This window comes from Balaenoptera ricei, chromosome 10 (genome assembly GCF_028023285.1).
Source record: "Balaenoptera ricei isolate mBalRic1 chromosome 10, mBalRic1.hap2, whole genome shotgun sequence".
NCBI classification, from domain to species: Eukaryota; Metazoa; Chordata; class Mammalia; order Artiodactyla; family Balaenopteridae; genus Balaenoptera; species Balaenoptera ricei.
The window spans coordinates 97,722,750-97,738,270 of record NC_082648.1 but is presented as its reverse complement, the minus strand read 5'-3'; the positions used below and the strand labels follow the sequence as shown (position 1 = coordinate 97,738,270).

The window sequence follows — 15,521 nt, the reverse complement described above, 5'->3', positions numbered from 1 at the left end:
CCCAGTCCCACCCCCACCTCTCAACCCCTCCCTCAGGACCTTCACAGCAACTCTCAGGGGCCCCTGGAGTTTCCCATCACGTCAAGGCTCATGTGTGGGGAGGTGACCTTGTATGTGCGACCTTGAGACCCCAGCACTCCAGGACCCTCTATGTAATTCACCCAGCCTGTGCCAACCTGCCCTCCCAGGTCACCTTGCTCCACAAATATCCCAGAGTACAGCCTCCATTGCCCGGCCAGGCCTGTCCAGGCTGACCAACACGTGCTGCGAGCCCAGAGTCAGGCTGGCCCCGCAGGCACTCACAGCGGATGGCTGCAGAGAGGTGGGCAGGGTGAGTGGCAGGGACCCCCAAGGCCCCAAGCCTGGGTATTGGCAGAGTGGGGTCAGTGGTGACTCTGGAGGAGGACGAGGTGCCAGGAGCCCTCTCACCTTCTGCAGATTGGGAAACTGAGGCTCAGGCAGGGAAGAGAAGCAAGGGGTCAGACAGAGCCAGGGAAAGAGCTCGGCTTAGGACAGACATAACTATGCTCAGATCCCTGCCTTGCCCCTGAATTGCTGTGTGACCTTATGCAAGCCACTTAACCTCTCTGAGCCTCACATAGGTTGTTCAGAGGGTTAAGTCAGCCAGCGACATGTCAAGAGCCTGGCACACAGGTGGTGAGTAGATGCTCATAAAAGTTCCTGACCTTCCCCATCAGGGCTGAAGCCCCCTGCAGGCAGGGCCCTCCCCCTCTCCTTCCCTGGATCCCCATCCCATTCCAGACACAGGGCAGTGGAAAGAGTCAGGAGACCTCGTGGGCAAGTAAGCTCAAGTCTCCAAGTCTCAGTTTTTTCATCTCAGTTTTTCATGAGACTAACCCACCTCCCGCCAGGGAGACTGTAAGGCTCTGAAGAAATCACAGAGATGAAAAGCTTTGAAAGCTCCATGATTCTGGGCAGGTGTCAGCGTTTGTTGTTATCAGATAACCTCTCTCAATACTAGGTGGGCGGACAGATGGACGGGCAGCCGGTCAGATGGGGGAGAGGGTGGGTGGACCCGTGGGGGATGAACCTACGGAGGGGGTGAGTGGGTGGGTCGGGAGCTCGAGCTCCAAGTCAGCACAAGTTGGGGGTCTGGGAGCCCCTCCCCGGTGGAATGCTGCACGACGCCCTCCCTCAAACCGAGCAGCTTCTTTTCACACACCTGCCACCTTGACAGCCCCCCCACAAGGAGCCTTGTCCCCAAAGAGCCAGCACTTGCTGCAGTCCGAGTCCTTTTGGGACCCAGAGGCGCCAGGGCCACCTTCCAGCATCTTCAGGCCCAAATAGTGCCCCTTGAACCCCTAACAGCAGGGCCCACATCTGTCCGGTCACTGAAGGATCCCGTGCCCAGCACAGGCCTGGCATGGGGAGATGCCGGTCAGTCTCTGCTGAGTGAGTGAGTGCCCTGGGGCAGGGCAGGGGGCACCAACTCACTGGGCACACGGTTGATGGCTTTGAGGGGCCTCAGGACGCGCACGGTGCGGATGGCCGACAGGTTGATGTTCTGGAGGTCCAGGGAGTACTCGACCATCCTGCGAAGAGAGGGGAGAAGAGTGAGGCCCGGAGCACGAGGGACAGCAGGGCCAAGGCCGGGCCGGCCACGCCCACGCCTGCCTGGACGGGGTAAGACAAGTGGTCAGAAACCCCGCTAAGCCCCAGTCAGCCCTCTGGCCTTGGGCTGTCTCCTTGGGCCTGTCTCCTTCTCTGTAGGCAGCGCAGCTGACATCCACCTCGTGGACTGCCCTGAGGGTCCCGGTAGATGCGGCCAGGGGCACAGGGAATGGAGGAGCAGAGAGCCTGGGGCCCCACTGCATGCCCAGCACTGTGCCAGGCGGCTCCGGCCCCCGCTTCCAGGGCAGCCTCTGAAACAGGGAGGATTCGCCCCATTCCTCAGAGGGGAGAACGGAGGAACCGCCGAGCGGCCCCCAGGCTGAGCCCAGACGGCGACTGGACACCACAGACACAGCAGCAGCAGCGTCTGCGAAGATTCTGCTGAGGGCAGAGGCCGGAGTGGAGCCCCATTCCCTCCGTCTCCCCAAGTCCCCAGGGGCCCCCCAAGCCGGGGTTAGACGCCCAGATTTATGAAGAGATGAGGCTGTAAGAGAGGTGACACCACGTGTCCCAGGTCACCCAGCAAACGGGTAGAGGCTCAGGCCAGGAGTCGCACCAGTTCTGCCCCCCTCCACCCCCTCACACCCATCCCCCACCCCCCAACTCCCAGCTCCGCTGCCGGCTCAGCGAGGCCAGGCGCAAACTGTACTTGGTCTGCAGGAATAATCCCTCTCTCCTGGGCACACCCACCCAGCCAGCCCCTGCAAGGCGCCCGGCTCCAGCCTCGCGGGGCCCACTCCCGGCCTTTCTCCCACTGTCCCTTCTGCCGGCAACGCCTCCATCATCTCTGTCCATTGAAACCTTCCTCGGGTTCTGTGCAGATGCCCCTGGAGTCCTGGAAGTTTCTCCACACATGTGTCCATGATGAACCAGGCCAGTCTAGGTGCTATGGACCCAAGAATGACTCAGACCAGCCCCTACCCTCAGGCGTCCGCACTCAAGCAGGGGAGAGACTGAAAAGCAAAGACAGCACTGGAGCCCTCACCACTGCTCTAGTTCTCATCCTCGGGGCCTCACCAAACAGGTCCCCCTCCCCTTCCAGTCTGCCTCCTCCAGGAGGCCTCCCCAGATCTCCAGGGGAGGCAGATCTCCGGTGTCCCCTCTGTAGTTTCCTGCACGTCCGTCAGATCCTTCCTGCTCAGTTGCTACCTGCCCCCCGTTTCCCCCTCTGAAAGACAGGTCCCAGGGGCCTGCAGCCCCAGCCTGACCCCAGACGTCCCAGTCACCGGACCTGGGCCCCCCACCCTGGGACTCCGGCACTGCCGCCAGCTCCACCTATCACCACCATCAGCGGGAAGTGAAGGCTTTTCCTGCACACCATGCAAACCTGCCCGATTGTTGTGGAGCCATCGCCCCCTCCCGCTGCTTGAAGAGTAATTGAGTGAAAGCTCCGTTTTCCTGAAATGCCTCCATCCATCCCCCAGCTTTCTGGGGCACAGGCTCCGGCTCCCATGCTCGTGTGCTCTCTCTCTCTCTCCTTTTTCACACACACACATATGCAACACAAAGTCAAACGTCTGCACACAACCATTGGTGCGCACACACATACACACTCACTCCTTGGACACCCTCATCCACACTCACTCCTACCAGGGCCCAAATTCAGATGAAGGGACGTGACAAAAAAGGTGACAGAGACCTAAGAACTGGAGACGGAGACCAGGGGTCCAGAGGAGGGGGCGGTGGGGGGGGGGGCAGGGGGACAGCAGCCAGGCAGAGAGGGTGAGGGCTGAGGCGCCCAGGGGCAGGGGGTGATCTGGGCAGGGGGCGCCGAGGGCGTGGAGCGGCGTAAGGATTCCGCGCGTGGGTGAGCCAAACTGTCATTTTCGTATTTGGTAGAAAGAGCTCTCCAGGCACCCAGGGAGATGTGTGTGATGGAGGCACTGCGGGGGCAGCACACACGGGCCCACAAACGGGCTCTCACGCTGGCGCGCACACGTGCACGTGCACACGCGCACACACGCCAGGCCCAGGAGAGCCACCCCGTGGCGGGCAGCCCCTCCCCCAGGCCCCAGCCTCTCAAACACAGACCCTCTTCCTTCTGCCTGGTCCTCTCCCTCCTGCCAGTGGGCTCGCTTTATGCTTTGCTGGGTGTGCTGGAGGTGGGAGATCCCAGCCCACGCCAGACTGAACCCACCCAGGTACTACGTCCCAGGAGCCCCTGGGCACACCTGCCGAGATCCATCAAGTGCCAGCGCAGGATTTGTTCCCATCCCGTGAAGTCTCACCACAGAAATAAATAGATGCTTCATAGACGATGGGTGGACAGAAAAGCGAATGGTTTTTGAGGACCTCTTGTGTGTGTTACCTGCGTTAACCTGCTCGAGCCCCCTCTACATTTCTCAGATCCCACCTCATCCCTCTCCCTGCTGCCCTGGACCAGGCCGGGCCCACGGCTACAGGCCACACCAGGGCCTGCCTCCTGCAGGAGCCCTCAGGACAATCCTGCCTGGTCCCTGACTCCCCCGCCCCACTCTGCCACGCGGGCCCTGTGCCCCCTCCATCCCCCCTCAAGGAACCCATCGCCCACCGTCTGGGACTACTGGTTCTAATTAAGTGAGGGGCACCCACCATGGGCCCTGCCCCAGGATAGGCTGGGAGGCAAGAATGGGAAACTACAGATGCGCTGTGTAGTCAGGCCCCGTGGTGAGGATTCAGGTTCACCTTTCTTTCTCTAAAATAAGTGTTGGGGGTTGGGGGGGGCGGCCTCTGGGTCCTGAGTGAGATACAACTTATGGCTGGGTGTCACCGAGGCCCACAGTTACCCAGAGTTAGTAAGCTTTAGGGTCTGAACGCCTCCTAGACCCCACCTCATGGGAGGCTGATCTGACTCTTGTCCCCATCTCTGAAGGGGACTAAGCAGCCACAGCCTGGCAGACCCAGAGCGACACAGTGACCCAGTCCCTTCCCTTCACCTCTGACCTGATCCTCTACTGCAAAAATTCCCCTAAGAATTCATCAGTTGCAGCCCTCAGGGTCCCCACTGAAAAGCCCTCAAGAGAAATTTCTGGGAGAATTTAGTGTCAAGATCTTAGCTCTGAGCTTCCTGGCAGTTGAGTCAAAAGGAGAAATGCGATGAGTCACTAAGTTCTTAGCAGCATGAACAACCTTGGCTCTGGGGGGTTCTGTTTGTTTGTTTTCTGGCTGCACCACGCGGCTGGCTGGATCTCAGTTCCTAAACGTTTCTCCCAGGTCCTAACTCTCTCTTCTATATTTCATGAACCCATCAGGGTGGCGGGGGAGGGTGTCCTGCTGCAGCCGCATCTCCCGTCTGGGGGAGCAAGACCAGATGGAAATGCTTTCAGTGATAAAGAGCAAATAGCAGGTGCGCAGTGAGGAATCCAGGAGTTCCCGTTCCCTGAGGGGAAGAGGATAGAAAGCTGGACATTGGACGAGGACGGCGAGAGAGGGGCTGAGCGAGTAGCCGGGAGGTAGGAACTGCGGGTTTAAGTCTCTGCCCCGGGATCACGCTGTCCTGACGGTGACCGAGCACCAACAAGCCCAACGCGTGGGACAGTCGCTGACAGCTCCAGCACGCAGGCCTCTCTGCTGACAGCTGCAGCAGCCACCTGCTTCCTCTCCACACGGCCCATCCTCGGTTAGTCCAAACCTCCTAAAACTCGAATCTAGGGACTTCCTTGGTGGCGCACTGGTTAAGAATCCGCCTGCCAATGCAGGGGACACAGACTCGAGCCCTGGTCCTGGAAGATCCCACGTGCCGCGGAGCAACTAAGCCCGTGAGCCACAACTACTGAGCCTGCGCTCTAGAGCCCGTGAGCCACAACTACTGAGCCCTCGTGCCACAACTACTGAAGCCCAAGTGCTCTAGAGCCCGTGCTCCGCAACAAGAGAAGCCACCACAATGAGAAGCCCACGTACCGCAATGAAGAGTAGCCCCAGCTCACTGCAACTAGAGAAAGCCCACGCGCAGCAATGAAGACCCAACGCAGCCAAAAAAAACCAACTCGAATCTAGCTGTGTCACTCCTGGCCTTAAACCCTCAATGGCTCCCCATTGCCCTTCAAGGCCCTGCAGTCTGGCCTCGGCCCCCTCCCCCCACCCCTTGCTCCTACTCCATGCACCTCGGGCACCAGGCCAGGCCCACGGAGCTCACCAAACACGCGATTCTCTGCCCCCTTCCCTTTGCGCGTTGCCTGTTCTCCTCACTCTCGTCCTTCAAGACGCCCTCCTCCACGAAGCCCTGCTCACGCCCTCCCTGCACGGCAGGCTGAATTCAACCCTCTCTGCTCTGGCTGCTTCCACACTCTGTTCACACCTCCTGTCTAGTTTGGGTTCCCCCAAAGCAGACTCAGCCAAGGTTTTGGGAGCAGCAGTTTATTTGGGGGTGATCCCAGGAGGCACAGAGAGAGAGCAGCAGAGAGGGAAAAGCCAGCGAGGGGCTGTTCAGGAGCAGGTTCCCCTGGGGTGCAGTGCCAGCAGGGACCCCGACGGGCTGTGTGCCTCAGACGTGGACCAGGAGGGCGGGGCTGCAGCATTATCCATCGACTGACCGGCCGGATGCTGGCCGGGCACCCCTCTCCTCAGACACACCCCGCTCCCGCCCCGCCACGCAGAGCCGGCGCCGGGAATCTATGCAGCATGAAGAACGCCTGTGACAGAAGCAGCCACCTTCCGCCTCCTTCCTCCTCCTCCCCACTGGGTGAAAGCTAAGGCAGCATCCCCCACCTCCAAAAAGAAAGAGGGTGAAGAGGGCCGCTCTGTGGGTGAATAACCACCCGGCTGACTTCCCTTAGGCCCCAAGTAAGACATCACTTGCGGGAGTGAGAAATTAATCCCTAATTACACAGTTACTTTATGGTGCGGCTTCAGTGCTAAAAGTCTAAAAAAAAAAATCAACAAAAACCCCCACTGCCTCCTGCCAGCTCCCAAGTGCCTAATTAGGTAAGTAATTTTGCTTTAAAGCGAGCACTTTCGTCCTGACATCACCCCAGAAGGAGGCTGACTGCACCCAGCTCCCGGGTGCCATGTCGTCTGGGGAGAGGGGCTCGGAGGTGGCCGTGCTGAGGTGGGGACCGTGCCGGGGTGGGCAGGCGGGGTGGACATCTGCTCTCCAGGGCCCTCCCCACGGATTCCTGCTGAGGGGACACCCTGCCCCACTCCCAGTTCCCCTGGCTCCCGGGACAGGCCCAGAGACCCAGGCCTGGTCAGCCAGTGGACAACCATTCCCCGGCCACCACCCTTGAGCTGGGACTGCAGGGAAGAGGTGCTCTTCCCGGCTAAGCCACCGCCAGGAAACCCGGAGGCACTAATGGCCATCTTGCCTCCGTGGTGGCCTGAAAGTTTTGCCAACACAAAGGAAGGCTGAGGCCAGAACTGGAGAGAAGCAGGATCCTGACCATATGGTTCGAGCACTCCCTCCAGCTGCACCCGAATCGAAGAGCTGCCCTCTATTCTTCCCAGGCACGTGAGCCAGTACCTGCCCTTTGGGCCTTGGGGGTCATTTGAGTTGGGTTTCTGTCACTGGCAACTCAGAGTCCTGCTGATTCAGAGGGGTTTCTGGAGCACTCACCACGTGCCAAGCACTTCACACCCCTTCCCACGGTGGGATTACGGCGCCCCACGCAGATGAGGAAGCTGAGGCTCAGACAGAGCCCAGGTCACCCAGCTGAGTAGTGGGGGACCCAAGAGCTCTGCATGACCCCTCCCCACCTCATCAGTCATCAGGCCAGGCGTGAGCACCTCCCACAGCTGGCCAGGTGGCCAGTAAGTACCAGTAAACTGAATCAGCAGCGCTTGGAGTAGAGCCAGCATCCATGGGGGCAGTGCTGCCCAATGGTTAGAGCATGGGGCCTGGGTTCCAATCCCAGCTCTGCTGCTAGTATGTGACCTTGGGCAAGTCACTGAATTGACCTCATGGGGGTGTGGGGAGGCTGAAATGTGTTCACATATGGGTTCAGTGCCTAGGACAGGGCCTGGCACAAGAAAGAGCCAGCTATTATCATATCACAGCCTCATTCGCTGCCTCGGTTCACACTGGCCCACGAATCACATGAGGCCTGCTTAAATCCTTCCCTGGATCCCACCTCCTGCCGGGGAAAGCCCAGGCAGTAAGGGCCTCCGGAAGTTCTCTGACCATGACATCAGCACTGCCCACCATTCGCCCTGCAGTCCAGGGACACCCACCATCTCAGTTTCCCAGAGTGCACCATGCTGTTTCCAGCCGACGTGCCTTTGCACTTGCCAGTCTCTCTACCTGGAGTGCCCTTCCTGGCTGTCCAGATCCCACCCCCAGGCAGAATTGAACTCTCCTGCTCTGGGTCCCACTGTGCCTCTACTAGGGCACCTCTGGCCCTGAGGGGTGCTGTCGTTGCCCCTGTTCCTCAGGGGCTAGCTCAGAGTCCTAGTTGAGTCCCCAGCCCCCGGCCCAGGGCCTGGCTTGGAGGCAGCTCCCTTGCCAGCTTGTCAAACAAATAACTTGAGGGACAAGATCAGAAAAAAAAAAAGCTTGGAGCTGACAAGAAGCACCATAAAATGACTGAGACTTAACATCTTTCCAGGAAATACCCCTCCCAGGAGATGATTCTTGTGTGTTGCTGATAAAAATAGGGTGTTTCCTCAATCTTTACAAGGGACCCACGGGGGCTTTCTTAAAATGTAATGTAAGATGTAGCTAATGGAAAGGAAGCTGAGATGCTGGAAATGGCAGATCATCTGTCAGGAGGAAGTTCTGTGATGACTCAGGCTTGTGTTGCTTGATAACTAGACCACCAGCCTATGCTCCTATGCTGGTACCCAGCACATAGTAGGTGTTCAGTGGAGGGAGAGAGGAAGGAAATAATGGAAAGAGAGAATTAGGGAGTGATAACATTAACCCTTGACTTTGGCCAGCGTTTTATGATTTATGGGTCATTTTTACCCATATATCCTCACACAAATCCTATGAGACCAGAAGAACAGGGTTTCTTTAGCCCGCTTGACAAAGAAACTGATGCGCTGAAACCAACTCAGGCCAAGTTCAGAGTAAAGGGGGAACTGGGGGCCACAAAAGAATTTGGGGACCTCAGCAGGAGACCCTGGACCTTCTCTCGACAAGGCTCCACTCAGATGACAACACTCCAGTGACTTTATCTCTGGGTAGAATTGCCAGATACACACAGGACGCCCAGTTAAGTTTGAACTTCAGGCAAGCAATAATATATAATTTTTTAGCATACATCCGAAATATGCCTCCTGATGAGCCTCCCACAAAATTCAGCTCCCTTACTCCAGGGTAGTCTTGGCACCACGGTAGTTGGGCGCAGCTGCTGGAAACCAGACAGAGATTCTTTTGGCTCTACCACAGCTTGAGGGAAAGGTCCCTCTTCCGAGACTCACTCCACATCCTTCTGAGAGCTGGTGAGGCTGCCCAAGTCCTCCAGGGGAGATCAACTAGAATATTTTGGCCTCTGAAAAGGTAAAACCCTTCATATAGTGAGTGAGCATGAGCTCTGGGGACGGTTGTACCTGAGCACCTCCCAGATCTGGTCCATACGGGCTGTGTGACCTGAGGCAGGCTGCTAATCTCTCTGAGCCTCCATTTCCCCATCTAGGAAATAAGGTTAACAACCCCAAGTTCTCTGGACTGTGGGGATGTAAGAGAGCCCAGCCCAGTCAGGAAACTTTAGTTCTGGTAACCCACCTAAGCAGCGGTGGTTTGTGCCTATCTAGAGCACCCTTCTCCGCTTGTAGGGTAACAGTCCTGGGATTTTCCAAGTCCATCCTCCCCACTCTTAGGCCACGTGGTATGAGAGAGGTCGACCCCACACCCAGCGCCAGGGGATGGGTCTTGACCTAGGTCTGGCCAATCAGAGTGCTGCCGCATTTAGGCTACAGTGATTGGTTCAGGGATGAGCACATGCCAATCCAAGCCAAGGAGGCTCTGTTCTGCCCTTGCTGGAGTGGCTGAGAAAGCAAAGGTGTCTTTCTGTTGAACCAGAGGGAGGAGGCTGGGCACTCAGGGCTGCCCGCCGCCATCCCCCCAACTGAGAGGAAAGCTGCCAGGGATGGAGGTCGACACAGAGGAATGAGAAGAGCTGTGGGACGGGAGGACACACTGCCTGGTGACATCTTTCAGGATTCTGGATTAAGCGTGCCCTGAAGTCAGAGACCCCTCGACTTTCAGTAAAGGAGATGATAAACTCCCTTGAACAAGGTTCGGCAGGTTCCTGTCCATATAACTGAGAGAATTCTGAACGATTTATGATTGACTAGTGTCTGGCTTGTCAACCTGTAGCCTGAGAATCTCTGGTGATTTACCCCCTACCCCGCCCCCCATGACATCTAGCATCCTGTTTCCATGGAAACGGACCAGAGCAGTGATCATCACTCTCTCCCTCCCTCCCACTTTTCTCCATATGCAAATGAAAAATCATCCACACCAGGATTCTCCCTGGAAGCTTCCCAGGTCCACACCCACCCAAGGGCCAGTTCGGCTACAAGAAAATGGCCCCAGATCCCCCAGCTCTGCAGTGACTGGGCACAAAGATACACAACAAACATGTCATGGAGCCTCTCCGCCATGCTGGCTCAGGGCCAGGCTCCAGGGACTCCAGGTCGATGGCTCAGCCTCAGCCCTGCCCCGCAGCACGCAGGCCTTGGAGCAGACAGACCTGTAGAGCCCAGGATAAAGCAGGGTGTAAAGTCAGTGGCAGAGCCAGGGGGCTGCCCTGGGCCTGCTGACACGTGGAGTGCTTCCCTGACCCAGAGATCATGCACACAGAGCCATGCGGGAGGGAGGCCGGCAGCAAAGGCTTCTGGAAACAGCCCAGTGGTGACTCTCTGATGCTGGTAACCACAGCGGGCCTGCTGGCGGGCATGGGCCTCTGTGGAGCTTACACAGGTTGGTAATTGACTTTAGATTTCTCAACAGATCATGTGCACCCACAGTCAGCCCAGGTAGTGCTCCCAAGGCTCCAACCAGGACTTGGAGACATGGTAGGGCCACAGCTTTGGCCAAGAGCAGACGAAGAAACTCAGACCCTAGGAGAGGCGTGTGGCAGACTTGGAGAGTTGCCCACCCAATACGCATTCTCTCTTCTTCCAATCTTGCCTGGCCCCAGGGAACGATTCTTGGTTGACTTACCCAAATTCAATGATGTTTTCTATTTTCCTAGCTTCCCCTGCAGCTAAGGATGGCCATGAGATCCAGTTCTGGCCGAGCATGCTGGGACAGGGGAAGGATCTAGAAAAGAAAATGTTGTTTTCCAGATCCAAGTAGACAGGCGCGGCTGGCATAGCCCTGTCTCCCTTCACCCTTCCTGCCTTCAGTGCAGACACGATGCCCACAGCTTCAACAGCCACCTTGTGACCATGAAAGAAAGACCTGGAAAATCACAAGGACATCAGCCCCCGCATCACAGAGCCATCACTGGTAACCACTGACCTCAGAACATCGTGTTATGTCAGACAAAACACCCCAGGATTTGCACAAGTCACTGTTGGTCATATGTTCCGTTACTTGCAGCCAAATGCATCCCTGACAAATACACCCAGCAAGTTACACAGAACCAGGATTTGATCCCAGCCCATGGAGCCAAGCTGCCTGGGTTCAACTCCTGACTCTGCCCCTTGCCAGTCCATGACCTCGGGCAGGTCACTCCCTGTCCCCGTGCCTCATCGGTCAAATGGAATTGACCGGAGTCCCTCCCTCGCAGAGCTGGTCTGCAGATGAAGCCAGATAACGCACAGCATAGGGCCCAAGGTGAGTACTCAGCAAATAGTAGATGCTCTTATTTTTATCACCTGGATAATGCCTTTCAATTCAATTCCCTTTGCTTTTTAAAGTCCCACTGATGGGGCACTTTGGACAACAGGAACTCTCAGCAAGCAACCACAGAGGGGACACGTCTGCCTGATCTTCCTAGAAAGCCCTAGTCCAGGGATAAGGAACAATTCTTACTGACATTTTGTTTCCCAAGAGCCTGTAAGAGTCAGGTTGGAGAAGCTGTTCCCCACGCATACTCGGGAGAAGCTGTTTCCAGGGTGGGATAGATCCTGGTCCAGCCTCTCCTTCTCCCTCCCTGGCCAAGGCGCAGAGTTCCAGACGTTACCGCTATTTGTGTTAATATTATTAACGATGATAGAAAGTCTTACAAGGAGTCCCCACTGTTCCGTTGACACAGCACATCTGCTTGTCATGAGCATTAATTCAGGTCCTGGACACAGATCAGAGATGAAGCCCTCCCCAAGCCTCTCCCCCTTCCTGCGGCTTCCAGGACTGGGAATCGTGCTCTCCACTTGAAGCACTCCCAATGAGGGGTTCTGTGAGGGTCAAATGAACTAGACCCACTTGCATCAGGGCCACCTGGGCATTTGCATGTAATGCAGATTCCTAGGCCCTCCGTACCTGCTGGGTCTAGATCCCTTGGGTGAGGCCCAAGAATCTATATTTTAACATGTGCCCCAGTAACCCTGTCACTCTCTGAATTTTGAGGAGCACTGAGAAGGGGTACCAGGCTGCACGTATGTTTGAGGATTGGGAGGTTGCCCACTCCTGATCTGCTCACGCTCAGCCCTCAGCTGCTCCAGTTTCTACACCGAGGTCCTTTCCAGGATACCATCATAGTCAGAAGCTTTCAAGGGACATCAGACTCAAGGCCACTACTGTTGCCTGCACTCTTCCAAGGCGGGGCCCACACCAGCCATGCCCTTGGCAAGGGCTCTGGCTCAGCCTCATTCTGGAAAGGTCCCTACAGCCCAGCCCTAGAGCCCTGGCTCAACCCCACCACAGACACCAGTCATCAGAATTCTTGGGGAAGGTTTTAACAGAAGCACCCAGGCCCCTCCCCACAGACGTCAACGGCCAGTTCATGTTGTTGGTTAGGGGAGGCGGTAGTATTACCAGCTTGATACAGCAAGGGAGATATACAGATAAAGAAAATCTCAAGTTCAACAAGAATGTCATTCAATATTTCACGGCCTCCTAATGGACTAAGGCAGAAAAGCGTAGCTTAAACAAGACAGTGAGGTCGGTTCAACTATTACCCATGGATTAGTGGGGCTTTGTCACACACTGGAAGAGAGTCTCTAGTGAGGTGCCACAGGGCTCACTGTCCTGGGCTGATCAAGCACAGGAAGTAAATGTAATGAGTGACTGAATCAAGACTCCAAGATATCACTATAAGATGAAATTAATAACAATAAATGCAAAGTTTGGTATTTGTGGTTTCAAAAAAAAAATCAACTGTGTTTAGTTCCAGGGTGGGAGAGACCTGGCTTGGAAAGTGAACAAGACCTAGGGGTGGTAGGGAGCACAGCCCCTCACAGGTCACCATGATCCCACATGACCCTGGGGCAAGGGCAGTCCCTTCTCTCCCCCAAAAGTCATCATTGGAAAGTTGGGGTCCTGCTCCCCAGTCAGGGACCAAGACAGCCTGAAATATGTCCAGCAGGTGAGGCCACGCACCTGTCCTTGGACAAATGGTGGGAGGTGCTGGGGAGACTCAGGGAGGATATGAGCCGCCTTCCAATTTGTGAAGGCTGTCATGAGTCTGTCGGGAGGCACCTGCCCATGCGCTCCAGGCCCCTCTGTGCGATCAGGCCCCTGCCCCCGTCTCTGGCTTCATCTCTCAGCACCCATCCATGCCCCAGATCCCTGGGCTCAGACAGACACCCTCCCCCACCCCCTGCCTGGTCAGCTCTTGCACACACCCCTGCCCCCCCGCCCCCCGCCCGGCCTCTCTTCCTCAGGAAGCCGTACACTAACCCTCCCCCTCCATCTAAATCAGGCCCCCAGTCCACATCCTCATGGCCCTTCTATACTTCTTTGCAACAACATTGGTCCCAATTTAGAAGTTATTTGGAACTTTATTATCTGTTTTATATCCATTTTCTAAATCGGGAGCTCCATGAAATCACAACAGCATCTGTCTTGTTCCTCTCGTGTCCCCGCTGCACAGCACCTGGCGTGTAGTAGGTGCTCAATAAATGCTGATTTTGTGAATGAATGGTCCCATCAGGTGGGAGCTACAGGAAGACAAATTTCAGCTTCGTGAAAGAACTTCCTAGCACATTAGGCTGTCCCAGTTTGCAATCGACTGCCTTGTGAGTTGCCCCCAGTGGCAGCACACAAGCAGGGGCCGAATGGATGTGGAGGTGAAGGCTCTGACCTCTAAGGAACCTTCCAGTACAGAGGTTCTGTCTCCTCCATCACTTGAAGAGGGAGCCAGTAATTTGGGGAAGAGGAGGAGCAGGAAGGAAGAAAACATCCTCGGGATGGCAGGCCGGTTACTCAGGAAACAGGACATTTATAGCTGTGAGCTTGGGTGGAACTGGGCGGGGGGTTGGGCTCTGGAGTCCAGGCTTGTGGCTTCCCATCCTGCCCTCTGCACCCACACCATCCCTAGGCACAAAGGACAGGAAGGACCCAGGACAGGGGTAGGTCTGGGTCACCAGAGTTCCCAGCATCCCACACGGGGCTGTTCATGACTCACAGAATGTCTTCATTGAACCCACCCCCTAAGCCAGGACTGGCTACGTAATTTGCGGGGCCCAGAGCTAAGTGGAAACGTAGGGCCGCTTGTTCAAAACGTATTAAGAATTTCAAAATGGTGAAAGCAGAGCATTAAATCAAGCATGGGGCCCTAGGGGACTCCATATGCACCCAGCCCTCCCTGACTCCCAGGAGGATGCTGGCCTGTGGACCCCACCCCCTCCCACCCCCACCCCAAGGACCAAGAGAAGACATCAGATGGTGACCTCGCCACAATGCTGAAGCCAGGCCAGCACCTCACTCTGCTCAGCTTAGATCTTCAGCGTCTTTATTTATAAATATGAGCAGACGGTGAGGGGGAAATCACTAAGCAATAGAGGAGACTCTTCAAGTCAAAAGGGCAGAGTGGGGGCACCTCCCTGGCGGTCCAATGGTTAAAAATCCATCTTCCAATGCAGGGGACGCGGGTTCGATTCCTGGTCCGGGAAGATCCCACATGCCATGGGGCAACTGAGCCCAAGCTCTAGAGCCCGCAAGCCACAATTACTGAGCCCACGCGTCGCAACTACTGAAGCCTGTGCGCTCTGGGGCCCGTGTGCCACAACTACTGAGCCCATGTGCTGCAACTACTGAAGCCCGTGTGCCTAGAGGCCGTGCTCCGTGACAAGAGAAGCCACCACAATGAGAAGCCCGCGCACCGCAACGAGGAGTAGCCCCTGCTCACTGCAATTAGAGAAAGCCTGAGCACAGCAAGGAAGACCCAGCACAGCCAAAATAAATAAATAAATAAATCATGCAGTACTGACTTAAAAAAAAAAAAATGACTTCCCTGAAACAGGAGTTAAGAAAAATTATCCTAAAACGTGGAAATACAGCAAAGGGAAGGCAGTATTTCTCACAATGTCTTTTGGAGCATTATTTAACAGACCTATCTAAGGATTATTTCATCATCTAGGGGAATATACCTTTGTTTGATTCACTCTTTACCGTTAATTAACAGTCTGGCTGCTGTGCAATTACATGTAAACTCGGAAATATTTGTAAGTGATTTCTGAGAGGGCAGACAGCAGAAGCAAGAACTACAATCCTGCAGCCTGTGGAACAAAAACCACATTCACAGAAAGATAGACAAGATGAAAAGGCAGAGGGCTACGTACCAGATGAAGGAACAAGATAAAACCCCAGAAAAACAACTAAATGAAGTGGAGATAGGCAACCTTCCAGAAAAAGAATTCAGAATAATGACAGTGAAGATGATCCAGGACCTCGGAAAAAGAATGGGGGCAAAGATCGAGAAGATGCAAGAAATGTTTAACAAAGACCTAGAAGAATTAAAAAACAAACTAACAGAGATGAACAATACAATAACTGAAATGAAAACTACACTAGAAGGAATCAATAGCAGAATGACTGAGGCAGAAGAACAGATAAGTGACCTGGAAGACAGAATGGTGGAATT

The 15,521-nt window shown here is 55.6% G+C and overlaps 1 protein-coding gene across 1 annotated transcript in view; it reads right to left on the bottom strand.

The window, feature by feature from the left end:
• Nucleotides 1–15,521, bottom strand: part of CACNA1I (calcium voltage-gated channel subunit alpha1 I) — a 115,365-nt gene that overhangs the window by 64,017 nt on the left and 35,827 nt on the right. Inside the window, exon 5 of the mRNA XM_059934866.1 lies at nt 1,456–1,553. Within this exon, the coding sequence (XP_059790849.1) occupies nt 1,456–1,553 (98 nt within the window). The remainder of the gene's footprint in view (nt 1–1,455; nt 1,554–15,521) is intronic.